The following is a 23,492-nucleotide window of genomic DNA, read 5'->3' as shown; positions in this document are numbered from 1 at the left end:
CCGTTTGCTAAAGAAAGCAAGACCCAGGAGAGAGCTGGAGGCAGGGGGCGGGGGATGCGGGGTGAATGGCAGAATGAAGAGCCTGGACACTAGGTTAGGGGTCTTTCCGGACATAGGAAGGCCGATAGAGACTGCAGGGGGCAGCCCCACCCATACCCAGGGCCCTCCTTTGGTTCTGCTGGGCCTTGAGGGGTTATAGGCACACGTCTCCCTAGTTCCCCAGACAGGCTGAGCCAAATAGAGAATCTTCTAGTTTCCTTCTGCCACCCACAGATCGGCACCTGCTCTGAAGGGGAGTCAGAGGCCCTCTTTCCCCTTCTCACAGGGACCCCCACTCCTGGCGAGAGGAGAGCAGTGGAGCCACCCAGCAGGGCAGGAGCCATTCACCTGGCACAGAGATCCCTCACACACTTACACGTGCCACTCCTGCAGGTTCCTAGTCACTCTGAACGTCAGGGAGCCGATACCAGAGCCAACCAGGAAACTGGCCGGGGCTCCTGGCCTAGACAGTCAGCATGGAGCAGACGTATGAACAGGCTGTGCTGACCGGGGTGTGTGTGCAGGGCCAGAGCCGGCTGGCTCCAGTCCCAGCGCTCACTGCTGACTGGGAGCTGGCCCAGGGCCTGCGGGTGGGCAGCTTCAGGGCCGAGTACTGATGGGGCAGCCGATGTGCCTGGTGCCTCCCCGTGTCCTCTGACCTGGCCCGTTTTGAACCCTTGAGTCCTCACCTATGCCACTTGAGATCATTCAAGTTTCTAGAACCATCTGTAACTCGAGGAAGTTATTTCATCCCAAACCAAATGTTTTCCCATTTGATCGCTGCACTGAGGTCTGGGTGTTCAGTGTACCCATTCGACCCCCTCAAGGCAGCTCGGTTACTGACCCTGGATGTGGCTGGACTGTTCCCTCCCTTTAAGTACATTTCTGACAGGTCTTGGAAGGACTGTGCTAAAGGGAAGTTTGGAGCCAAGAAAGAACATTTCTTTCTGCCCGGCCATGGAGAAGTGGGGTCTTCCTCTGAGTGGAGACGGATTGGAGCACAAGTCCTTCGGATCAAGTCTTCTTGATCTAGGGCTCTGAACTGGAAAAGAAGTCCAATCTCTTCTCTTTGCCGTCCAGCAAAGGGGCCACCCCTCTCCCTGGCTGCCCGCCACCCAGCCCGGAGCCTTGTTTCTCTTGCCCAGGTGCCCTGGGTAGCAGCCACAAGGCCTGAGCAACGGACTTTGAGCTTGGAAAGCCCCTTGCCCGGAATGTGCTTGCCTATCTATGGCCGTGCCCGTGTGTATGTGTGCGTGGACTTGCACGTAAGCGTGTGTGACAAAAATCGCTTCTGGAGCATGTTGCCCTCTGTCTGCCCATCCAGGTTACTCCTCGCTGCAGGACGAGCTGCTGTCCCCTGCATCCCTGCACTACGCGCTTCCCTCTCCGCTGCGTGCAGACCAGTACTGGAACGAGGTGGCCGTCATAGACGCCATCCCCCTGGCGGCCACGGAGCATGACGCCATGCTGGAGATGTCTGACATGCAGGTGTGGTCCGCGGGCCTCACACCCTCTTTGGTCACTGCTGAGGACTCCTCTCTGGAGTACAGCAAGGCCGAGGACTCTGACGCCACCGGCCACGAGTGGAAGCTGGAGGGGGCGCACTCCGAGGGACCCCAGGGCCCCACGCTGGGCTCTCTGGACATGGTGGAGGATGACACAGTGGATTCAGATGCCACAAATGGCCTTATCGATTTGCTTGACCAGGAGGAAGGTCAGAGGTCAGAAGAGAAGCTGCCAGGACATAAGAGGCAGGCGGACTCGACAGGTGCAGGGCAGGACTCAGAGAATGAAGTGTCTCTTGTTTCAGGCCAGCAGAGGGTGCAAGCCCGCATCACAGAGTCCCCCGCTGTGAGTCGGGTGCTGGAGACGAGCCAGGACAGGTAAGGGCCGGGCCGCCTGGTGGGGGTGCCTTTCCTCTTCCTGGGCTTCCAGCTGAGACTGGGCCTGCTGGTGGGCACAGAGGGGACTCACAGGCGCTGCGGCTGCCCCTGACTGTGTGTTAAACGCCCCTGGACAAGTCCATTCCGTGGGCCCCAGCTTGCCTCTCAATCGCCCAGCCCTCCCTCAGGCCTCTGTCATGTAAGAATGGAGCTGTATCTGCCAAGGCCAGTCCTTCCCCAGGACACTCCCTGGCTGTGGCCGCAGGAGGAGGCTCAGGGTGCTGGGACACAAGTGGCACACTTAGGAGAAAGGTTACAAGGCACTCCGCGCCCCTGGAATGCAGCCAGGCCAGGTGCGCAGGGCCTGTCGCTGCAGTGTGCTTGTCATTGAAGACCGTATTTAGAGACCTCCGAGCACCAGGGCCCGGGAAGTCACTTGTGCAGTCACACAACCTGCATGTGACAGAGCTGATAGCGCTGCCCCTCTACTCCAGCCCTCTGAACGAGGGAGGCTGGTGGGCTTATCTGGGGCAGGACAGAGTTTGTTCTTGTGGGTAACTCCTTACCAAGCTGCCTGTGACAAGAAAGCCTGGCTCTGTGCCATCAGCAGGGAAGCATCAGTGGCAGTTTGGGCAGAAGGACTTTATCACCTCTGCCGACACTGAGAGCCCTCAGGCCGTGGCCCAGCCCACAGCCATGCCGTGGACACTACACTCCGGTGCTGCGCGGAGGAGGAGTGAGCGGGAGAGAGGAGACAGGCGTGTGGCTGGCATTGCTTTAGCCTTAACACGTGACCGCAGCTCTTTCTTCCACATTGCTGTGCTTCCTAATTTTCCCTAAAGCAAGAATCCAGTTTATGTGCTCCCAGAAGGCTGTGGCCACCCAAGGAGCTCAGCTCTGGCCGGGTTGCGGGAAACCTGTTCTCATTTCTTCTTCCCACCCACCCTGCTCCACTCAAAACCCGGGGCTGACTGGCCATTCTCCAGGGTCCATGCAGTGTGGCCCAAATACCACAGTAGGAGGGAAAGGAAAGCCATTTAGAAGATGAGACAGTAAGGATGTATTTAGTTCCCAAACAAATCCTCAGGGGTGGGGTGGGGGAGGGGGGTTCGACAGACTGAGCCTGTGAGGATTCAAAGTGAACAACTGGCTTTCGGGTGAGAGAGACCATCTTCCAAAAGCCTGTGAAGGCCACCTGTGTGCTGGCCGCTGCACCACGTGACCACGCAGTCTCTGAGGAGGGAACCAGAGGGCCTGAGTGCTGGGCCTCAGTGTGTTACAGTTTGTCTCTGTGACCTTGGTCAGCCTTCCAATGGGGACAGAGAAGCCTTGTCCACTCCCTCAGTGATCTGTATTGAGTGCCTACCAGGCGCCGGGCACTTATAGAAAGTGCCTAGGTACTGGGCATACAGCAGTGAACAAAATAGATAAAACGTCTCTACCTTTAAAACGTTTAGATTCTAGTGGGGAAACTGACAGTAAAACAGAATAAAGCAAATAAAATTTAAGGGAGCCGAAAGAGAAATGCTAGATAATAAATGATTAAAAAAAATAAAGCTGGGAATGGGAGCAAGAGGCGTGTGCATGTGTGGAGAGGGAGCGATTGAAATGATAGACAAGGCCGCCAGGAAAGGGGGATCACGTTGGAATAAAGACTTAAAGGAATGCAGAGGGTGAGCCATGTGAGTCCCTGAGGGACCTCAAGGCTGAGGCCCGGCTAGTGGGTCGTCAGGGGACAGTGAGAAGGTCACCGTGCCTGTCGACAGCGGAGTGACCAAGGAAGACGAGCGCTGTCGGAGGTCACGAGGCCAGACATGGCAGGCCTCGGGGAGTTCCTGGCTGCAGTGGGGGGCCCCTGGAGGGTTCTGAGCAGAGGAGGGAGGTGATCCGGCAGGTGCCTCGAGAGCAGCCTGACACGGCCAGAGGCGGAGGCAGGGAGGTGCGCGGGGGCCCCAGTGTCTGCCAGAGGCGGAGGCAGGGAGGTACGCGGGGGCCCCGGTGTTGGCCAGAGGCGGAGGCAGGGAGGTGCGCGGGGGCCCCGGTGTCGGCCAGAGGCGGAGGCAGGGAGGTGCGCGGGGGCCCGGTGTCGGCAGTGATGTGGACCAAGACGGGGCCAGTGGTGGCGGCCAGTGGTGGTTGTGTTCAGGAGATAGTTTGAAAGTTGAACCAAAAGGGTTCGCTTACAAATAAGATGTGGAGTGTGAGAGAAACAGAGACGGCAGAGAGCTCCCTGGTATCCTGGCCCTGACAACTGGGAGGATCAAGGTGCCATTTGCTGCTGCGGAAAGACTGGGCAGAGCAGGTTTGGGGAGAAGACCGTTAGCAAGACTTGACCGTGCCGTCCTTGAGATGCCGGTTAGAAATCCGGGGTAGAGATGCCGAGGAGGCAGTTACACATCTGCAGTCCGAGGAGGAGATGCTGGAGACACACCCCTGGGTGGCAGGAGCCTGGGGGTGGCGTGCAGGCCACGGGCTGATCGGGCTCCTTGAGGATGGGGAGGTGGACAGAACGGAGGTCTGAGACTCGAGCCTGGGGGTGCTCCAGTATTCGGAAGTCAGGGAAATCAGGAGGAACCAGTGAAGGGCCCTGGAAAAGACGACCAGAGAGAAGGGGGGAAGCCAGGCAAGTGCGGGGTCCCAGAAGCCAGGAAGAGCATGTTTCGGGGCGGGGGGAAGTGAGTGCCTCGTCCGGGGGAGAGTGAGTACCTCGTCCGGGGGAGAGTGAGGGAGTGGAGGCCCCATGGCTGGGTCTTCGGTGAGAGCCAAGTGCCTTGGGAGCCCAGAGTCGGGACAGCCACTCAAAGGAAGGGGACCAGTGGTACTGGTGTCCATGGCCCTCCCCCCCGGGCAGTGTGGGTGGCCCGTTTGTGCCTCCCTGTCCAGGGTAGTCAGCTGTGTGATTTGTTCCCGCTCACCTGTCCCTCTGGGGGCTGTACAGAATGTGTCTGGGGTGGGGGAGGGGTGAGGGTGGGGTGAGGGCTTAGCTGAAAGAGCAGAGTCTGAAGGGTGACCAGGTGTCCTTTCTCTCCTGCTGCACCTCAGACTGCAGGCCTGGGACAGGGAAGGCTCCATTGTCTCGTACCTGCAAGACGCTGCACAAGGTTCCTGGCAAGAGGAGGTCACGCGAGGTCCACACTCATTCCAGAGAGTGGTCACCACCGTCCGAGGGCCGGAGCCCAGTGGTTCTCAGGAGTACGAGAAGGTCCTGGTATCTGTGACTGAACACTTGCGGCCGGAGCAGTCCGGGGCTGAGAGCCTGCAGGCTGACAGGGAAGGAAGACAAGGCCACCGAGAGTGGGCGCAGGAGGCCGAGCGCACCTCCTCCCAGGCAGTAAGTGAGAGCCCGCGGGCCGGGGCCTGCTGAGGCCACCCCAGCTCAGAGCCCGGCGTGTTCATTGTCTGTAATCATTGTGGTGGTGACTTCCCTTTCTCCAGAGCTTCCTTGGTCTGGTTACCTGTCTGTCTCCCTGACCCCCACTGACGGGAGGGTGGCCTGACCTCTGTGGGACCCGAGTGGTCCAGGCACAGCCCATGCCGTCCTCCTCACAGCTGCCCGCGCTCTCGGGGGTCATTCCCCTCCTCCTCACAGCTGCCCGCGCTCTCGGGGGTCATTCCCCTCCTCCTCACAGCTGCCCGCGCTCTCGGGGGTCATTCCCCTCCTCCTCACAGCTGCCCGCGCTCTCGGGGGTCATTCCCCTCCTCCTCACAGCTGCCCGCGCTCTCGGGGGTCATTCCCCTCCTCCTCACAGCTGCCCGCGCTCTCGGGGGTCATTCCCCTCGGGCAGCTGAGGGTTGAGCAACTTGCCCAAGGTCACAGAGTCAGAAGTGGGATTTGAGTTAGGTCTGGCTGACTCCAAGACCGTGGTTGTGTGTTTTCTTTTTCCATCATGTTCTAGAAAGGGCTTAGAGCCCAGAGAACTGGGTGCTGGGCTGACTCTGGTCCTACCCTGTTCTACACGGCTGCGGGCAAGCCGCTCTGGCCGTGGGCCTCAGTTTCCTCACTGGGAAGAGAGGAGGGAATGGACTGTCACCAGGGCTCACCCGGCCGGATTCTATGATTCTGGGAGGGGGAGGGCTCACCACAGGGAGCAGGAGCTGGGGGAGGACTTCCCACCACAGGGAGCAGGAGCTGGGGGAGGACTTCCCACCACAGGGAGCAGGAGCTGGGAGAGGACTTCCCACCACAGGCTTGCTCTTCGCTCCTCTGTGGCCCAGCCTCTCCCTTGGTCAGTCCTCGCTCCCTCCCTTTCAGTTTGTCCTACCGCACTTTTCTTATTTATCCACTTTATCTTCATGCCCCATTCTTGGTTTTTGCTCCTCCCCATTCCCACAGATATCCATTTTAACATGGGTTTTTTTTGTTTGTTTGTTGTGGGGTTTTTTTGTATTTTTCTGAAGTTGGAAATGGGGAGGCAGTCAGACAGACTCCCGCATGCGTCCGACCGGGATCCACCCGGCACGCCCACCAGGGGGCGATGCTCTGCCCCTCCGGGGCGTTGCTCTGTTGCAACCAGAGCCATTCTAGCGCCTGAGGCAGAGGCCACAGAGCCATCCCCAGCGCCCGGGCCATCTTTGCTCCAATGGAGCCTTGGCTACGGGAGGGGAAGAGAGAGACAGAGAGGAAGGAGAGGGGGAGGGGTGGAGAAGCAGATGGGCGCCTCTCCTGTGTGCCCTGGCCGGGAATCAAACCCGGGACTCCTGCACACCAGGCCGACACTCTACCACTGAGTCAACCGGCCAGGGCTAAACGTGGTTTTTGAAAAAAGAATTTATTATGAAAAATTGCAAATAAATAGCCAAACCAACAGACTATCTTATTAACTTTCCCTGCACACGCCACCCAGGCTGCAGTCCCTCACTCACAGCCAGTCTTATCTCATCCGTGCTCCCTCCCCTCTCTCCTACCTCCCCCGCCCCCATATTACTCTGAGGCACATCCCAGACATCCTGTTAACTTCTGGGTTCTTAGCAGGTCCGCGTGGTTGGCCCGTGCCTGTGTATTTCTGGTGTGTGCGGAAACCGTGGGCTCCGTGTCTCATGTGATCTCTGACTGTCCGCTCAGCAGCCTTCCCTCCCCCGGGAACCACTTTCTTCCTCCCTTTCTGATCCGCCTCTTTCTGCTCATCTCTCCCCCTGCCCCATCTGAAATTAGTCCAGCAGGCACCTTTGGGCACTGCAGGACTCCGCTGGCTCCACGATGGCCCTAGGCTGCTGACTGTCAGGAGCTGCTAGGAATTAAATCGGGTTTTATTTAGAATGTGTCCTTGCCAAGTATGTGCCTCGGACAGGACAGGCGGCTGTGTTCATTTTTAACTGCAGCCCACCCCTGAGTGCGTCTTGCCGTCGGGCTCTGCGTTGGCACTCACTTCCGCTGCTGCCGGTAGCCAGGGCTTGGCCCCGAGCACAGGGGCCCTTACTGTGCTCCTGGAGAAAGAGAGAGACTCCAGGAGTGATATTTCCCACGTTCCTCTGCAGTCAGCCTTCGGGGAAGGGAGAGCTGGGGAGAAAGAAGGACCGCCCCAGAGGTTCAGAGGGGAACCTTCCAGGTCATTTGGTGCAACTGCCTCATTTATAAATGAGGAAACTGGGGCCCAGATTGGCTGAGGGCATCTCCAGGGCCAAGCTGTGAACCAGCATCAGTGCCAGGGGAGTCCTGACCTTCTTTTTCCCAGTGGAAGTACGTGCGTGGGTGGGGGGTGGGTGCCACACCCGATGCCTCCCAGCCTAGGACAGGATTGGGTGGTGTGGCTGAGCTGTTGTCCTAATTATCTGGGGTGAGAATGAGGTCCTTTTAAAGTGACGGTTTGCAAAGCACCCATTTGCTAGTATTACCAGGGGATCTCTGAAACTATTGGCAGAAAAATACCCTGCCATTTGGGGGCTGGGAGGCGGGCCTAAAATGATTGTAAGCCAGCCAGGCCTTCCCTGGGACTCGGGGGAAGTACCTGAAGTCCGATCCTTCTTGGCTGGGTCAGAACCCAATGTGCTGTGGCTTCTGTTTTCCCAGGGCTTTCTTGTTGAAATGAGGCCATGTTGTGTAGTGAGTGACAGGAGTTGGAAATCTGACTCCTCCGTTTACTTACTCTTTCAAACAGGCAAGTTACTTAAGCTCTTTGTGCCTCCTTTTCCTTTGTGGGAAACGATAGAGCCCGCACGGCAGGACCATTGCCAGGCTTAACGGAGTTAGCATGTGAAATACAGGGGACAGTGCCTGCAGAGCAGGACGCATGCACCGTAGTCAGTGTTTGCTGTTCCTACTCAGAACGGCAGGACTCACCAAGCCCGTGGTCCTCACAGCACCCTCAGGGACGGGATGGGGAGAGCACTTTAACCCTCCCAGTTTTAGGGATGAGGAAACCGAGGCTCTCCCAAGTCCCCCCCACCCCGGAGGGCACTGCAGGGTGAGTGTGCTGTGTCCCAGATCTTTGTTCCCTCCGCCACGTGGGCTGCTACTCTAGGAGGAACAGCCTGATCCCGAAAGTGGAATTCCTTCCAGCCTCAGCCGCTGTGGCTGCATTTATGAATCAGCGCTGTAAAGGCGAGTTTAATGTGCGTGGTTCCTGCTCCCCGTGCATGGGTGGGCGTTGACAGCCAAGCACGGGAAGAGCCTTTGAGGACAGGCCTGAAATAGACACCAGTGACACGCGTACGTTCAGGGCTGCTGTGCCCGGGAAAGGGGCTGCGGGGAGCTGCACGGGCCCTGCCACGGGGGCTGGACCCTGCTGTGCTGGGCCTGAGCAGATCACTCATCCCAGTGTTATTTCTGCAATAAACCCTTAACGCTCCAGGGTATTAGCCGGTCCCATCCCCACCCGAGAAGGCAGACGTCGTTCTGATCAGGGCAACAGCAGCCCCGGGAAAGCACAAGCAATGGCATCATCAGGCACCTTCCTCTCTGAACGTGAAAGTGTCCCTGGGCAGAACTGCCTCTAGTTCACACGGGGGCGGGCAGGCGGGAAAGGTGAGGGCGTGACCCTCTTCAGGCTCTTGGGGTGGGGCGGGCAGGGGTCTCTCACAGCGACTTTGGCGTGTGCTTCCAGTGCCCAGGACATGCACACCTGCCAGCTTCCTTCTAGCCCAGTTGGACAGCCCCAGCAGCTGGTTTGGGAGCTAAAATTATCCAAGCCTGACGTCACCCAGGCGTGAGTGCAGAGCCTGGGGCTGCTCAGCAGGACACTCGGGCTGGCGGCTGTAGTGAGGGGCTGGTCAGTTTCCTGCCTGGAGAGAAGGAGTGGGAGACTGGGGAGTGACGATGGAAGGGGTCCCGGGGGGACTCAGGCGTCCCAGAAGAGAATGAGAGGTTGGACCCCTGCAGCAGCCAGAGCCCTGGCTCCACTGGTCGCCGGAGGGCTGGGCTGGTGAGGATGTGGACTTTTATCACCCAGCTCCTGGTCACTATAGTGCTCCTGGGCTTCTTCCTGGTCAGCTGTCAGAATGTGATGTACATTTTTAAGGGTTCTCTGTGCTTTGTGCTAAAGCACATCCATCAGGAACTGGACAAGGAGCTGGGGGAGAATGAGGGCCTGAGTGATGATGAGGAGACCATTTCCACCAGGGTGGTCCGGCGTCGGGTCCTCTTGAAGGTAATCACCAGGCAGAAGGCAGGGCTGGAGCTGGAGGTGGGCGCCCCGGAGGCCAGGAGGCCAGGGCTGGAGCTGGAGGTGGGCGCCCCGGAGGCCAGGAGGCCAGGGCTGGAGCTGGAGGTGGGCGCCCCGGAGGCCAGGAGGCCAGGGCTGGAGCTGGAGGTGGGCGCCCTGGAGGTCAGGAGGCCAGGGCTGGAGCTGGAGGTGGGTGCCCTGGAGGCCAGGAGACCAGGGCTGGAGCTGGAGGTGGGCGCCCCGGAGGTCAGGAGGCCAGGGCTGGATGGAGCTGGAGGTGGGTGCCCCGGAGGTCAGGAGGCCAGGAGGCCAGGGCTGGATGGAGCTGGAGGTGGGCGCCCCGGAGGTCAGGAGGCCAGGGCTGGATGGAGCTGGAGGTGGGCGCCCCAGAGGCCAGGAGGCCAGGGCTGGAGCTGGAGGTGGGCACCCCGGAGGCCAGGAGGCCAGGGCTGGAGCTGGAGGTGGGTGCCCTGGAGGCCAGGAGACCAGGGCTGGAGCTGGAGGTGGGCGCCCCGGAGGTCAGGAGGCCAGGGCTGGATGGAGCTGGAGGTGGGCGCCCCGGAGGCCAGGAGGCCAGGGCTGGATGGAGCTGGAGGTGGGCTCCCAGGAGGCCAGGAGGCCGGGAGGCTAGGGCTGGAGCTGGAGGTGGGTGCCCTGGAGGCCAGGAGGCCAGGAGGCCAGGGCTGCAGCTGGAGGTGGGTGCCCTGGAGGCCAGGAGGCCAGGGCTGCAGCTGGAGGTGGGCGCCCTGGAGGCCAGGAGGCCAGGAAGCCAGGGCTGGAGCTGGAGGTGGGCGCCCCGGAGGCCAGGAGGCCAGGGCTGGAGCTGGAGGTGGGCGCCCTGGAGGCCAGGAGGCCAGGGCTGGAGCTGGAGGTCAGGAGGCCAGGGCTGGGGGCACAGTGCTGTGATGTGTGTTGTGAGGAGTTGGGGCAAGGCGCAGGAGAGATGTTGGAAGAGAAGGCCTCTGGAGACAGGCTCTGCACTGGAACCAGAGCCACGTGCGGCCCTCACTCAGACCACCACTCTCTGAGAGCTGAGAAAGCTCAGCTCTGGGACTTAGCAGGCCTGTTCCCATCCTGCATCTGTCCACGTTCCACTCAGTGAGATTGTGTCTGCTGAGAGCTTTCTTCACTATAAAGTGCTGTAGAAATATAAATTAGGTGGCTCACTTCCTCTCCTGGTCTCCTCCATAAAACTCGCATAATCGTCCCTGTTTTGCCTGTTGCCTGGTGCTGTTGCAGAGCTGAGCACGCAGAGCCCTTGGAAGCTCTGGGCTCCATACCGTCCTCCGGTCCCCTGGCCCCACGGGGTGCCGCTCGCCCTTGGAGCGGGCGGTGTGGCCGCCGCCACTGGCTGAGTTGGAGTTTCCTGCTGGGGTGGAGATCTATCGAACCGTGGCTGTTGCTGCTGTTCAGTTTCCTCGTCCTCCAATCCTGCTCCCAAACCTCCATCAATCAATCTTGAGTTTTCTCCCTTTCTCTAATTGCAGGGAAATGAGCTTCAGAATATTCCAGGGGAGCAAGTGACTGAGGAACAATTCACAGATGAGCAGGGCAACATTGTCACCAAGAAGGTGGGTGCAGAGAGTGCCCTAAGCTGGGGAGGGGAGGAAGGAGGGATAACAGGCCGGCGGTGGACGCACTTAACAGAGGGGTAAGCATGGCTCAGACCAAACCCTTCAGTGCTGGACGCTGCTGTGTTCTGTGATTGAGACGGGGCGGTCCTCACGGCCACTTTGCTTGATCCAGCCCGAATTGAGCTCCTGCTACACTGTCCCAGAAGGACCAGGCCCCATGGAGCAAGCTTAGGCTGTGATGCCTAGCCCTGACAAGAACTGTAAGACAGCAATGTGATGGCCCCCAGACTATCACCGGCCTCTTAAAATGAAAAGGATATGGACATACCTTGAATTGGTAGCAGATTTTAACTCACTAGATATGAAGTCAAGGTTTGGGCAGAAGGGGAAAAAAAGGAGCAAAGGGAAGACGTAGGTGCTCCCCTGAGTGCTGCTCACACTGCACGGAGCAGACCCCGCATGTCCGTCTGTTCTGCAGACGAGTTTCCTGCGGGCAGGGATCCCGTCTTTATGTGTTCACCTTGCACGCCTAGCACATGGTGTGTGCAGAGTAGACAGCAGCTAGAATATTTGAGTGCGTGAGTGAGGGGATGGGTGGGTTGAATGAATCACTATAGATGAAAAGGAAATGTCCTCTGCCCGCAGGGGCTTACAGGCGTACGAGGAAGACAGACAGAGTAAACTTCCACGGAAACCAAGAGGCCGAGGAAATTTGTAGGCCAGAGAGAAGTTATGCACGGTACAGCCTTGGTCATTAATTAAAGACGTGCTAAGACCTCTCCGTAAATTCTAGTCCCTCTGAGACTGTCCAGGGCGAGCACTTCCACACAGTGATGAGAGAGTGAGCTACCTGCCCTTGTTCTTGCATCTTTAAGACAAAGGCTACTGCTCCCCCCACATTATTCCTGGGGACCCGCTCTTTTCAAGCCCTGTCTTGATGGCTTCACCGGCCCCTTTCTTCCTTCCCTTTCTTTTCCAGATTGTTCGCAAAGTTGTTCGACAGCTAGACTCACCTGGTGCCGAGGAACACGAGGAGGTGATTGTTGAGGGGCCCCTGGAAGACCCTAGGGAGATGGAAGCTGATATTGATTACTTTATGAAACACAACAAGGTACTGCGGTGGCCGCAGCCTCGGGGCACTGGCTCTTCCCAGCCGCCCGGCACCTGCGCCTGCAGCTCACCTCTGCACCAGCCCCTCTGGGTTTCAGCCTGCCCTGTGCAGACCTCTCTGCGCTCCCCCTGCGTCTTCCTGTCCCCTGGGGCCAGTGTTTCCATGGCCTCCGAATGATGCCTTTCATTCTCTTGCTTGTTTGCTGCCTGTCTCTCTGTGCGATCTGTCCTGCGTTCTGTCTCTGCTGCTGTCTCCAGGTGGAGCTGAGAGGGAGTAGCCTGAAGCCGGACCTGATAGAGGGCAGGAAGGGGGCTCAGATAGTGAAGCGGGCAAGCCTGAAAAGAGGGAAGCAATGATCTGGAGCACTCCCCCCTCAGATGGCCTCTTTGGAGGTAATACAGTCTTCTGCATCCTTTCTGCATGGCTTGGTCTTTGTGGAGTGGCTGCTCCTGGTTTCACCTCGCCCCCCACCAAGCCAGGCAGGATGAACAGCGTGGCTGGGGTCGTGAGGCGTAGATTCTTAGTTCTGAGGCTCAGTTTCCTCATCAGGAAAACAGAGTCAATGAGATCTGCTGACCTTCCTTCCTGGAAGTGAAAAATAACCTGGATGAGTGAAAGTGCTTGGTGATCCCAGCAGTAACATTATTCTGGAAACCAAGCAATGGGGATCCGGGGGATGGGGACAAGGCATCAGAGAGCTTAGCCGAGTCTGTCTAGACCAGGGGTCGGGAACCTTTCTGGCTGAGAGAGCCATGAACGACACATATTTTAAAATGTAATTCCGTGAGAGCCATACAACGACCCGTGTACCTTACGCATTATCCAATAAAAATTTGGTGTTGTCCTGGAGGACAGCTGTGATTGGCTCCAGCCACCCACAACCAGGAACATGAGCGGTAGGAAATTAATGGATTGTAATACATGAGAATGGTTTATATTTTTAACGTTATTATTTTTTTATTAAAGATTTGTCTGCGAGCCAGATGTAGCCATCAAAAAAGCCATATCTGGCTCACGAGCCATAGGCGCCCAACCCCTGGTCTAGACTGTGCTAGTCCAACCCTCAGCCCAGGAAGCACTCCAACAGTGACAGACTTAGAACTGGACTGTCCCTTGAACCTAAAACCCTATGGATGACCCCACCAGCCCAAGGCTCCTTGGTGTTTCTTGAAACTTGTTGCTCTCCTGCTTTCTAGAAAAGGGTGAAGTGACCAGGCCCAGGGGTGGACGGTGTTTTCCCCACCAGTCGGGAGGGCTGTCAGGCTTTGGTGCACGGCGTGTGTGAGCACGGGGCAGTGTGGCCGAGAAGCTGGGTGTGCGGTGACGTGGAGCGGTGACGTGGAGCGGAGGAGGGCCGTGACCACGCGGTGGCGGAGGCTCTGCCCTGGGCCGCGCAGTGCTGGGGGCTTCAGCGGCCAGCTCTGACCTCGTCCTCCCTGAGGGATCCTGTACTGAGCTGCCCCGAGGCTCCTCGCTGCGCCCAGCTCGGGGCAGCTCAGTACAGGGTGCGTCGGGGTGGGGATCGGCAGGCGGCGAGGAAGCACTGTGGCCCCGCGCAGCACTGGCCGGGTCGTGGCCATTGAAACCCTCCGGGCCTGGCGCTGGGCGGAGCGGCAAGCCGGCTCTGGCTTTCCGCGTTGGGCAGAAAGCGGGGGCCCCTGCCTCCGCTCCGCAGCCGCCGGAAGTGCTGACTCGGGGCTTCCCGACATGCCGCAGCACTCAGGCAAAACAGAGGGCTGGCGGATCCAGTTCTAGGGTAAAATTAGACCTGACTCCTCAGCAGCTTAAGGAGGTCACAGTGTTAACCCTGCCACTGCCAGGGGGGCCCACCGGGATGCTGGTGGAGGAGCTTAGCTATGATCAGTCCTAGAAATAATCCAGAGATGCAAATATTATAATTAGAAAAAGCAGAGTGGAAACAAAAGTACACTGTTCGGCCTTACGTTCCATATGGCGGTGGCAGCAGGGGCTCTAAATTTCGGCTTCTCTTTGGCTTGGGCTCTACCCACATCCCTAACGGGAGGAGAGAGGCAGCCCAGGAGCCAGCCTGGGGAGAAGGGCAGAACCTAGGAATATTTTATTTTAATTTTCTGTAGATGATCTGTCGGCATCACCCATAGGCGGTCGTGCATCCGGACCACTGGGTGTGGGTGTCAGGAAGACAGAGCAGCCTGGCTCCAGCCCAGGGCTGGGGCCTCTGTCCAAAAAAGGCCTGGGAAGTGTGTGGTGAGGACAGTGATGAGAGCCAGTGGCGAGGCAGGCCCTGCCGGGTCCCCGGGAGCCTGGCGGGCGGCCTGCAGTGCTCTGCCCTCCCGGCGAGGCGGGCTGCAGAGAAGACGTGACAGGCTGAGAGCTCTCTGGCCCGTCCTCGATCCCGTCGTCCCTCACAAGCATGCACGGCCAACCTCCGTTATCTGTGGAGTCTCTACGTGCAGGTTCATCTACTAACTCACGTTCATTTTAACCCCCGAACTAACACTCATCACTTGCGGACACATGCGCAGTGGTGAAAAACTTGAGTTGCCTTGTGTGCAGGTTCCCAGCTGAGGTCAAACGAGGCGGTGCTCTGCCTTCTTGTTTTAGCTCTCACACTACAAACAGGTGTCTCTTCTTGTAGTCTATTTAATGCCAGGGGTTGAATTTTTTTCTTTTCTTTTTTTTTTTTTGCATTTTGGGGCTATCCTTTGATTTCTCTGTTTAAAATGGCCTCCATGGCTAGTGCTGACGAGCTGTCTAGTGCTCTGAAATGGGAAGGCTCTGTTGTGCCTTATGGAGAAAATGTCTGTGTTCTATACGTTTCGTTCAGACATGAGTTAGAGAGCACTGTTGGCCATGCGTTCAGTGTCAATGAGGCAGTGATATGTATTAAAGAAGGTGTCTCCTAACAGAATCACACACTAGAACAAGGCTGTGTATTCACTGGTTGACAAAACTATTGTGAACAGAGGCAGGCAGGAACCTGACGCTGCCTCTTCCTTAGGAGCCGCGGTTTAGTATTGGCTAATCCAGTGTGCATGGCAGCTTCTTAGAATGTTACTGCAGGTAACGAGAACCAACTGAATGCATTTCACAGGGTGACAGCTAGGCTTTGGGGGGGTCTCGATTGAAGGCCTGGTTCCTCTAATTTGCAAGTTGTGTTACCTTACATGAGTCATTTAACTGCTCTGAGCTCTGTCTCCTCCGGGGAGGATGAAAATAGTCCCTTCTGAATGTGTGTGACACTTCAGTAGAAAGGTTTAAGGAGAATCCTGGTAGCCAGGAGAGCTGCTGTGAAGGTGAAGGAGAATCCTGGTAGCCAGGAGAGCTGCTGCGAAGGTGAAGGAGAATCCTGGTAGCCAGGAGAGCTGCTGCGAAGGTGAAGGAGAATCCTGGTAGCCAGGAGAGCTGCTGCGAAGGTGAAGGAGAACATACGTCTTCTGGCACCCCCATCAATCGCGGCTCTTGTTTGCAGTGTGACCAGGGCAGGTCGATCGACCTCTCGACGCCTTGGGTTCCTTTGCCAGGAAATAGCAGCGACACGGATATTCCCCTTACAGGGTGGTTATGGTGATCGATGAGTTTGCGTTTCTGAAAGGGCTTTGTAAATTGTCAAGTCCTCATCCGCTGTTCCTCAGAGTGTTACCGCATCCCTGCAACTCAGTCAGGGGTCTGGTTAAAATGCAGGTTCCCGGTCCTGGCCCAGACCAACTGAATTGCAATTCTGGAATTCACGCTTCTTCACCAGCTCCCCAAACTGATCTTTATGATACGGAAGCGTGAGCTATGCTGGCGATTCTGGTTTTCCCTCACAAACCTCCTAGAGGGGATGAGACACAGTTGCAGACTTCCCATGTAGAAGGTGAGCTGAAAGGAACGACGGTCATGGTTTGTCCAGAGATGTGAAACGCCCCCACGGGCAGAGCCCCCATCCCTGGTGAGGACTGAGTAGACCCCAGCTGCCTCTTGTGATCCCCACAGTCACTCCCACCTTGGGAAGAATTTTGTATCTAAGTCCTGGTGGGTGGGGGAGGGGTGCTTTCTGGAAGTTTTTAAGAAGTTAGGCAATTGCTATTTAGTCCAGGCCTGATTGTTTAAGGCAGAGAGTAGCAGCTGGTGGATTCTGCTTTGTGCCCAAGTATTGAGAGCCAAAAGCAAGGGTGTCAGTGCTGCTAGAGTGGCAGCGTGGAGCAGGGCAGCTGGAGGGCCGTGGCCGGGAGCTGGGGCCTCTCTGGCCAGGTCCTCTGCAGCCCTCTGAGTCTCTCTGGCTCCGCCGCTGGGACTCCCCAAACACTGCGGCCTGAAGAGGCTGCTGGGTGTTGTTTTGTTTCATTTTGTTTTTCTTTTTAAGAAACACTTTCCATTCAGACACTGTGGTTGCAAGATTTGTGTTAGCTCTGACCACAGAATATTTTAGTAAGTTTAAAACTTAATCGTCTCAATGGGAAGGCGCAGGGAGGCAAGAGGCGTGTTTTATTGGGCTGGTTTAAGTTACAGTCTGTCCTCACTCCCAGACAGAGCAGGCGCATTGGAGTCTGGGGTGCAGGAGAGAGGAGGGAGCTGCAGACACTGGGTGGAGGGCGGGAACAGGTGGGCCAGCTCAGAGAGGAGCTGAGGAGAAGAACCTGCCCCGTGAAGGAGCGGCAGGGCTATGTCCTAAGTGCTTCCTGGGGCCCCAGGAGAAGGGGTGGAGGACTGAGGGGAACCAGTGACGCAGCTGGGGACTTGCATTCTGGTGTCCCCGCTGCCGCCTGGGTGTTCCTACTGGACCTGTCCCTGCTCTCCTGGAGTCTCAGTTTACCCAAAGACGAAAGGAGTGGTTACTGTAGAATGATCTCTTAGCCTTGAACTTTCTCCTCCGCTTCCTGCCCGGGCAGAGAAGTAGTGAGAGATGGTAGGTAGCCTGACTTCCCCAGACTCAAGATTCTGTAAGGTCTCTTCTCTGAGGCATGCTTAGCCCTGGGGGGAGGGGCGGCTGGCTCTCGCACTCAGAGAATTTATACTGCAGCCAGGGTAAGCATGCAGCACAAAAAGGATAAGATGGGCCAAAGACAGTAGCATTTCAAGAGACCCTGCCCAAAACACTTTATATACCTTTAACTCTTCTAAACAGCACAACAAGCTCATGAAATACATCTCCTTAATTTTATAGCAGAAGAAACTGAGTCATAGAGAACGTAAGTTTCTTGACCAAGGTCACACAGCAAGAAACTGGCAGAGACAGGACATGAACTCAGGCCGTCTGGGTTCAGAGTTCATGCTTTTCACCACTACACTTTATGATCACTCTAAATAAAAGGTGGTGACGAGAGGGAAGGGTTTCCAGAGTCCTGCGGAGAGGAACAAGAGTAAGCCAGAGTTCTCAGGAGGGCGCCAGGAGGAGAGGCCTTGCAGGGGGTGGGCAGAACTTCAGCAGAGGAGACTGCTTGGCATCCTTGCCGGGGGAGCTACAAGCAAGGAGAGGGGGCGGGCGGGCACTGGGGTTCGGAAGGCAGGGAAATCTGGACAATGATGGGGAGTCCTGCCCTCCAGGTGACAGCTCTTTGGAGCCACAGCAGTAGAAAGCCTGGTTTTCTCCCCTTTGTCGCAGCCTCTGGCAAGGAATTTAGCACACCCACCCATCCCTCCCTGGAGAGCTACTCAGAGTGAGTTCATCTTGGTCATCTCTGGCCTCCTCCCCAAACCTGTCATCCATAGGGCCCAAGACAGCTCCATGTGGGGACAAAACAGGTTTCTGCTTTTTGTGTCACTTCCCACCCACCCAGGAGATTGTCAGCTCCTCTTTCAGTGTCCCCCTTTCCCTCCTCCATCCCGAGGTCCCTGCAGACAGGATCCCGAGTGGCTGGTCTTGGAAACAGAGATGCGCCCCAGGTTGGAGGATGAGGCACTATGGGATGGCAGGGGTGGGTCTTGCTGTGAGACCCAGGCTACAGAGTTTGGAACTGATGCTGTGGCGAAGTGCTGTCTTCCAGCCCAATACACAGCATCCTAGGGAAACCGCACCTGTCTTCCAAAGATCTCGTGGCCTCCACAGAGGCTGTCCACCCACAGGGCATGGGGAGAGGAGCTAGAGGCACCCGACAGAGCTGTGGACAGGAGCCGAAGACGCTCTTCCTTTGAAGCCATGAGCTCCTGAGGCCATGATCATGTCTGCTCCATCCTGGGATCCCAGAGCTGGCACACAGCCGACATCAGTGCGTGATGTTGGCTGAACTGAACTGAAAAAGGGGAGGGTACTGCGGCCTCGCCTAGCCCCTCTCTTGCACAAGCCCTGGCTCGTGAACACGGCCCCTTTCATAGGTACAAGATCTGTTCAAGGGGATTTCTCCCCGGATGACTGCGCCAGCATGGGAGCCTCCTGCCTCCTTCCTGAGGCACGGAGCACCCGCACAGGAGGGTTTTCTGGAGGGATCAGCCGCTCGGCAGGGAACAAGTCTAGGCCAGGTCAGCTACCTCTCAGGGGCGGCCTCTAGATGAGGGAGCAGGGGAAGGATGGCTGGTATTTCAGGAAGGTCAAGGGCCCTGGACTCCACACTTTCCTGCTCATCACCTTGCTTGGGGAAGCTGCTTTTCCTGAATCAGACCCTGCCTGCGCAACCAGCACAAAACTCGGTATCTGAGGTCTTTGCTGGGAGTTGTACCTTTAAATTCTAAGTGTCTCCTTCTCTCTGTGTCTCTCAGGATCACACCTCAACACCCAACCCTTGAAGTCCACACACTCTGCCATGCACACAGGAGGAGAGCTGGACCGGAGGGCTGCACAAACGGCGCACATGTTCCTCTAGGCTAACGGCATGATCTCCGTAAGGGACTTCCTTTAGTCTCCTATTCGCATGAATGACTGGCTGTAGACGCATGACCTACAGTCCTCAATCCTGCCTCTAGCGACAACGGATCTCTGTCGGGAATCAGGACAAAAGCAGCAGGAAGGGGGGAGAGAGAGAGAGAGGCATAGAAGACGAGCGCAAGAGAGCGCAGGAACGCAGAAGTGAACAAGGGCTCTTTGTGGCTGGGTATGATATATTTTTTTAAACTATTTTAATTTTGACTTGTTACAGGGTACTTATTTTTTCAACCTCATCTGTAAGAAATCCATGTGGGCTTCCTGGAAAGAAACAAAAAGAGAGAGAACTAGGCATGAAATCAGTTCAACACCTTAACCCTATGTCCTCATCGGCCAGCCTCCCCTACCCGCACACACCTTCATTCCATTTGTGACAGTCCCTTCCCCTCCCCAGCGGACCGCTCCCCCAGAACGCTCTACATGGCATTGAGGACACACACACACACACACTTCTCCCCTCTACTCAGTATACACACAGATTTTACTGTGATGTCCAAAGCTGTATAGAATCTCCTATGGGTAAACTGGAATTTTTTTATGTTGTCTCTCTCTTTCTCTCTCTCTCTCTCTCTGCCAGTTTCAGTATTAATCATCTTCCAATGGAAAATCATTACCTTTAGAGTGCATTCGGGGTTCCTTGTGTTAGGGACTTAAGAATCTGAGGTGAGGACCCCAGGCTTAGTTGTAGGGCTCAAAGGGAGCCAGTGCCCCATCTGAAAGGGTCTTCTCTCTCAGTTGGTGGCTGTCCCAGGATTGCACCAGCATGTTCAATAGAGAAGAGGTTTTCTATATCTTCAAGCACTTATATCATAGTCTGTGTTCAAAGTGTAAACTGTACAGTAATCAGCCTTGTGTATATGAAAAATAATAAATACTATGCAAACCAATAGAAACACTTTAGCAGTATGTGCAAAGCACTAACAGCTCAGCTCCCGAGGACTTCTCCAGGCTGCGGGAGAAGGACCTCCAGCCTGTCTTTCAGTGAAAGAGGAAGGGAGTAGGGCTGGTGAATGTATCTATGGGTTCTCAGAAGTCAGCCACCACCCCCAAGGTCTCCCGGAGCGAACTTGGTGCTCTAAGTCCAGGCAGCCTGCAGGAAGGGGGGCCCAGGCTGGACAGCCTCAGGGCCCCCACTCTGACCAAGCCCCTGCACCCCACCAGGAGAGGCAGGTGAGGGGCCCACTCCTGACCATATGCCCAGGGGAGCGAGAGCCGGAGGGGGAGAGAGCAGCTGACCACCAGGAGGCCTGGGACTAGGAAGGCGATCCTCCTCCCTTGGCCAGGCCCCTGGTCAGGGCAGGTAGGAAACAAGACAGCTGGCTGTTCCTCGCCTCGGTGCCACCAGGGAAGAGCCTTAAAGTTACACTAGAGCCTCCGGCAGAGGGAGGCCCGAATCAGCACAATCCGGCCCCGCCCTGAGCGGCGGGAGCCCTCCAGGGCCAGCGAGAGACTGGCAAGCTCGTCACAGAGCCTCTGTTCGTGGGTGTCCAGTCACCATCCTCCCTGCCACTCTTCTGACGTGTCCCCAGAACACATTCACACCTCCAAGTAGCACAGAAGCTCCCCCGTGTCAGAGCCCCCCCCAGGCCCTGGTGCCTGTCGCCAGCTGCACGGGTCCCAGCAGAGCCGGGCGGCCAAGCCGAGGGGAGAACCCCGGGCGCCGCGGAGCCCCCGCCGGCCCGGCCGAGGCGCTCCAGTTGGTCCGGGAGGTTTTGCTTTTGCTTTCAGAGGAGCCAGCCGGGGCGGTGGGGGGGGGGGGGGGGATAGGGGCGGCAAACTGCCGGCTTCAGGTCCCCAGGACTGCCCCTGAGCAAGTGCAGCCCCGCCCTCCAGGCGGGGCAGGAGCGCGGGGCTGCTCCGCTGTGGGCGCTATGGCTCTGCTGGAGCGTGCGCCGGGCCCGGCACCCCTGGCCCGGCCATTCGGCCCAAAGAAGACAGGCGCAGGGCCTGCCTCCCGCCCCGATCCTGTACCTTCCTGTCCCAGGCCGCCGCTGCAGCTGCCCCCGGTAGCCCCTCGCAGAGCCCCCGGCTGCCCGCGGCCCCAGCCTGTGCTTTGGCACCTTCCGCTCCATAGGTATGGCTGCTTGGCCCCGCGGCCGGCCCTCGGCGGCATGGCTGCCCGCTCCAGTTGCTAGTAGGAGCTGTTAGGGGAGGAGTTTGGGGTCTCCACACGATGCCTAGAGAATGCTGCAGTCTGCACATTAGACGCTTTTTAGAAGTTTTGGAATTACCTTGATTTTTCTAATTGTTATGAAATAAATCTTTTCTTGACTCTCTCCCACACGCTCTGTAATCGGGAGAAAATTCTCCTTGCCCACTCTGATGTATAGACCATTCTCCCTACACCAGCTGAACAAATGTCAAAATTAATAAAGAAATTGACTCATGGCACAGGGCTCCATCTGTCCTTCTTGGCTTATCCTTGGGGAGTTTGCAGTGCCGAGTGTGAAGCCTGGGGTGGGAGTCAGCAGGGTGGCCTGCACCCCAGGGAGCTGCCCACCTTCCGGAAACCTGGGCAGTCCCCCTTGATCAGGGCCACCTACTCTGGGAAAAACTCCCAGCCCCTGAGACAAGAGAGCAGATTTCTGTCCCACCTAGTGACCACCACAGATGGGGGCAAGTCCAAGGTGGGGGGCACCATAAACCAGAAGGGACGCAGCTGAGCCCACAGCTGGCATATACTCAGGAGGACCCCCAGCACTGCCTGTGAAGGCATCTGGCCCCTGCACGCAATGCCATTCAAAGTTGAAGAACTTTCAAGAAAATCACCGTGTTCCTAACAGTTAGTTCCTAATGCCTCGTGCGAGGCTGGCCATCAAACTGGCCTCAGTTTCTCATCTGTCAAATGGGGAAATGGATTAAATGCTTGTTAAATCTCTTCAGTGTGGCATCCTGGGACCTCCCAGAACATGAATGACTTTGTCGAGCTTGGCATTAAATAAGAACCAAATCATTCGCTGCAGCTTTTCTTCCTTGTAAGTCCCCATCATTGCAGGGTGACAAAGTCACAGCTACAGGCTCCTAGGAATGCTCCCCACTCTCACTCTGAAGCTCCCTTCTCAGTATCAGAAAAGCCATCAAACCAAGGAGCCAGCCAGGGGGCTGTGCAACCTCATGGCCCAGAGATTTCAAAAGTACATGTTCAGAATCACAATTGCCTGGGGCTGGGGCTGGGGGTGCGACCCTAGGGTTCCTCATTAAGTTTCCCAAAATAGCAGGTTGGTAGCACAACCAACTCAGATGAATAAGAACCTTTTATCCTGTTTTTAATCCAAAAAAATTTTTTTCTAGAAAAAAATCCCACACGTAGCTTTGGTGAGGTCTTTCTTGCATTAAACTACACATACACTATAGAGAGAGTAAGGCTCAGGGACTAATTTCACCATGAGCAGATGGCAGCATGGGGAATCGGGCTCTGAGTGAGAGGAAAGTCCTCCCTGAGTCCTGCGTCCTCAGCCTCCTGCTAGAAACCAAGCTTGAGAAAGGGCACTTCTGTCTCCCACCTGCCAGAGCATGCCTATGGAGAGGTCAGAGAGTCAAGGAGCCACAGCCTGGTCAGGAAAGGTGTTGGGACCACCAGGCAGCAGAGGGACAGAAGTCCACTTGTCTGGCAGTCATGATTTTTCCTGTCAGTCTGCCTGTTCAGATCGTGGCATGCTGATTTCCATTAAAAAACAAAAACTTCAAGAAAGCATGCTGCCCCATACAGAAATAACCCAAATTATTGACCACTATTTCCATTTGTCAAATGAGAGCCCCATTCCAAGAAAAGCTTTATATATTGTAAATATTCACTGGAAACAAAAAGGCATGTGGGTGCTCTGCAATTCAATCTAGTTTCATCTATCAAAATTCACTAAGAGCCAACCCAGTGCCCGGCACAGGGAACCACGGCTGAATCAACAGCCATCTCAGCCATCCCAGATTTCCAACCCAGGTGCCAAGCCAGACAGAATACAGCAATTGCCCCAGCAGAGGCATAAATGATTCTTTGGTGGAGGAGCAAGGGAGGACAGAGGGGATCAGGGGAGGCTTCCCAGCTGCAGGGGCAGGAAGAGAACACATGCTGGCATGCCTGGAACTACCCCTGACTGCCTGGCAGGCTCCCACCCGCAGGCTCTCAGGCCAGTCAGGGAGATTTGAAACCCTCCCCAAAGCCCAGTCTCCCCACTTACCCATCCCTGCATGGTAGGTAGGCATCCCCGCTCAGACTGCACGTCCCCACAGAGGCTTGGGCACCTGCTCACAAGGGGCCTGGCTGAGCACCTCAGGACAGCGACCCCTGAGCAGGGCCTCCTTGCCTTCAGGGGAGCAGCAGCAAGAACTGTGACTGACTGCTAGCAGTTGCCTCAGGAGCCTCCAGGACCCCCACCCACCCACCTCTTTCCGGATGCTGGACTTGGGGATCAGGAGCAGTGGACCCTCTGAGAATGAAGAGCTAATAGAGTACGCTCTCTCTCTTTCTTT

General features: G+C 56.8%; 1 protein-coding gene across 9 annotated transcripts in view; it reads left to right on the top strand.

Annotated features, from left to right (window-relative positions):
* ANK1 (ankyrin 1) overlaps window positions 1–21,416 on the top strand; it is a 221,982-nt gene extending 200,566 nt beyond the window's left edge. For 3 of the 9 annotated variants that reach the window (XM_066235969.1, XM_066235968.1, XM_066235972.1), the window contains 6 exons: window positions 1,364–1,922; window positions 4,965–5,253; window positions 11,008–11,091; window positions 12,074–12,205; window positions 12,463–12,597; window positions 18,863–21,416. In XM_066235969.1, coding sequence (XP_066092066.1) covers window positions 1,364–1,922; window positions 4,965–5,253; window positions 11,008–11,091; window positions 12,074–12,205; window positions 12,463–12,561 — 1,163 coding nt within the window. In that variant the 3' untranslated portion in view covers window positions 12,562–12,597; window positions 18,863–21,416. Of the gene's footprint in view, window positions 1–1,363; window positions 1,923–4,964; window positions 5,254–9,081; window positions 9,506–11,007; window positions 11,092–12,073; window positions 12,206–12,462; window positions 12,598–18,862 lie in introns of those variants that run through there. The other 6 variants (XM_066235971.1, XM_066235973.1, XM_066235970.1 and 3 more) reach the window with 6 other exon arrangements.
* Window positions 21,417–23,492: the final 2,076 nt, after the last annotated feature.

Source organism: Saccopteryx bilineata, chromosome 6, assembly GCF_036850765.1.
Source record: "Saccopteryx bilineata isolate mSacBil1 chromosome 6, mSacBil1_pri_phased_curated, whole genome shotgun sequence".
Taxonomy (NCBI): Eukaryota; Metazoa; Chordata; class Mammalia; order Chiroptera; family Emballonuridae; genus Saccopteryx; species Saccopteryx bilineata.
This window is presented reverse-complemented; position numbering and strand designations above follow the sequence as displayed.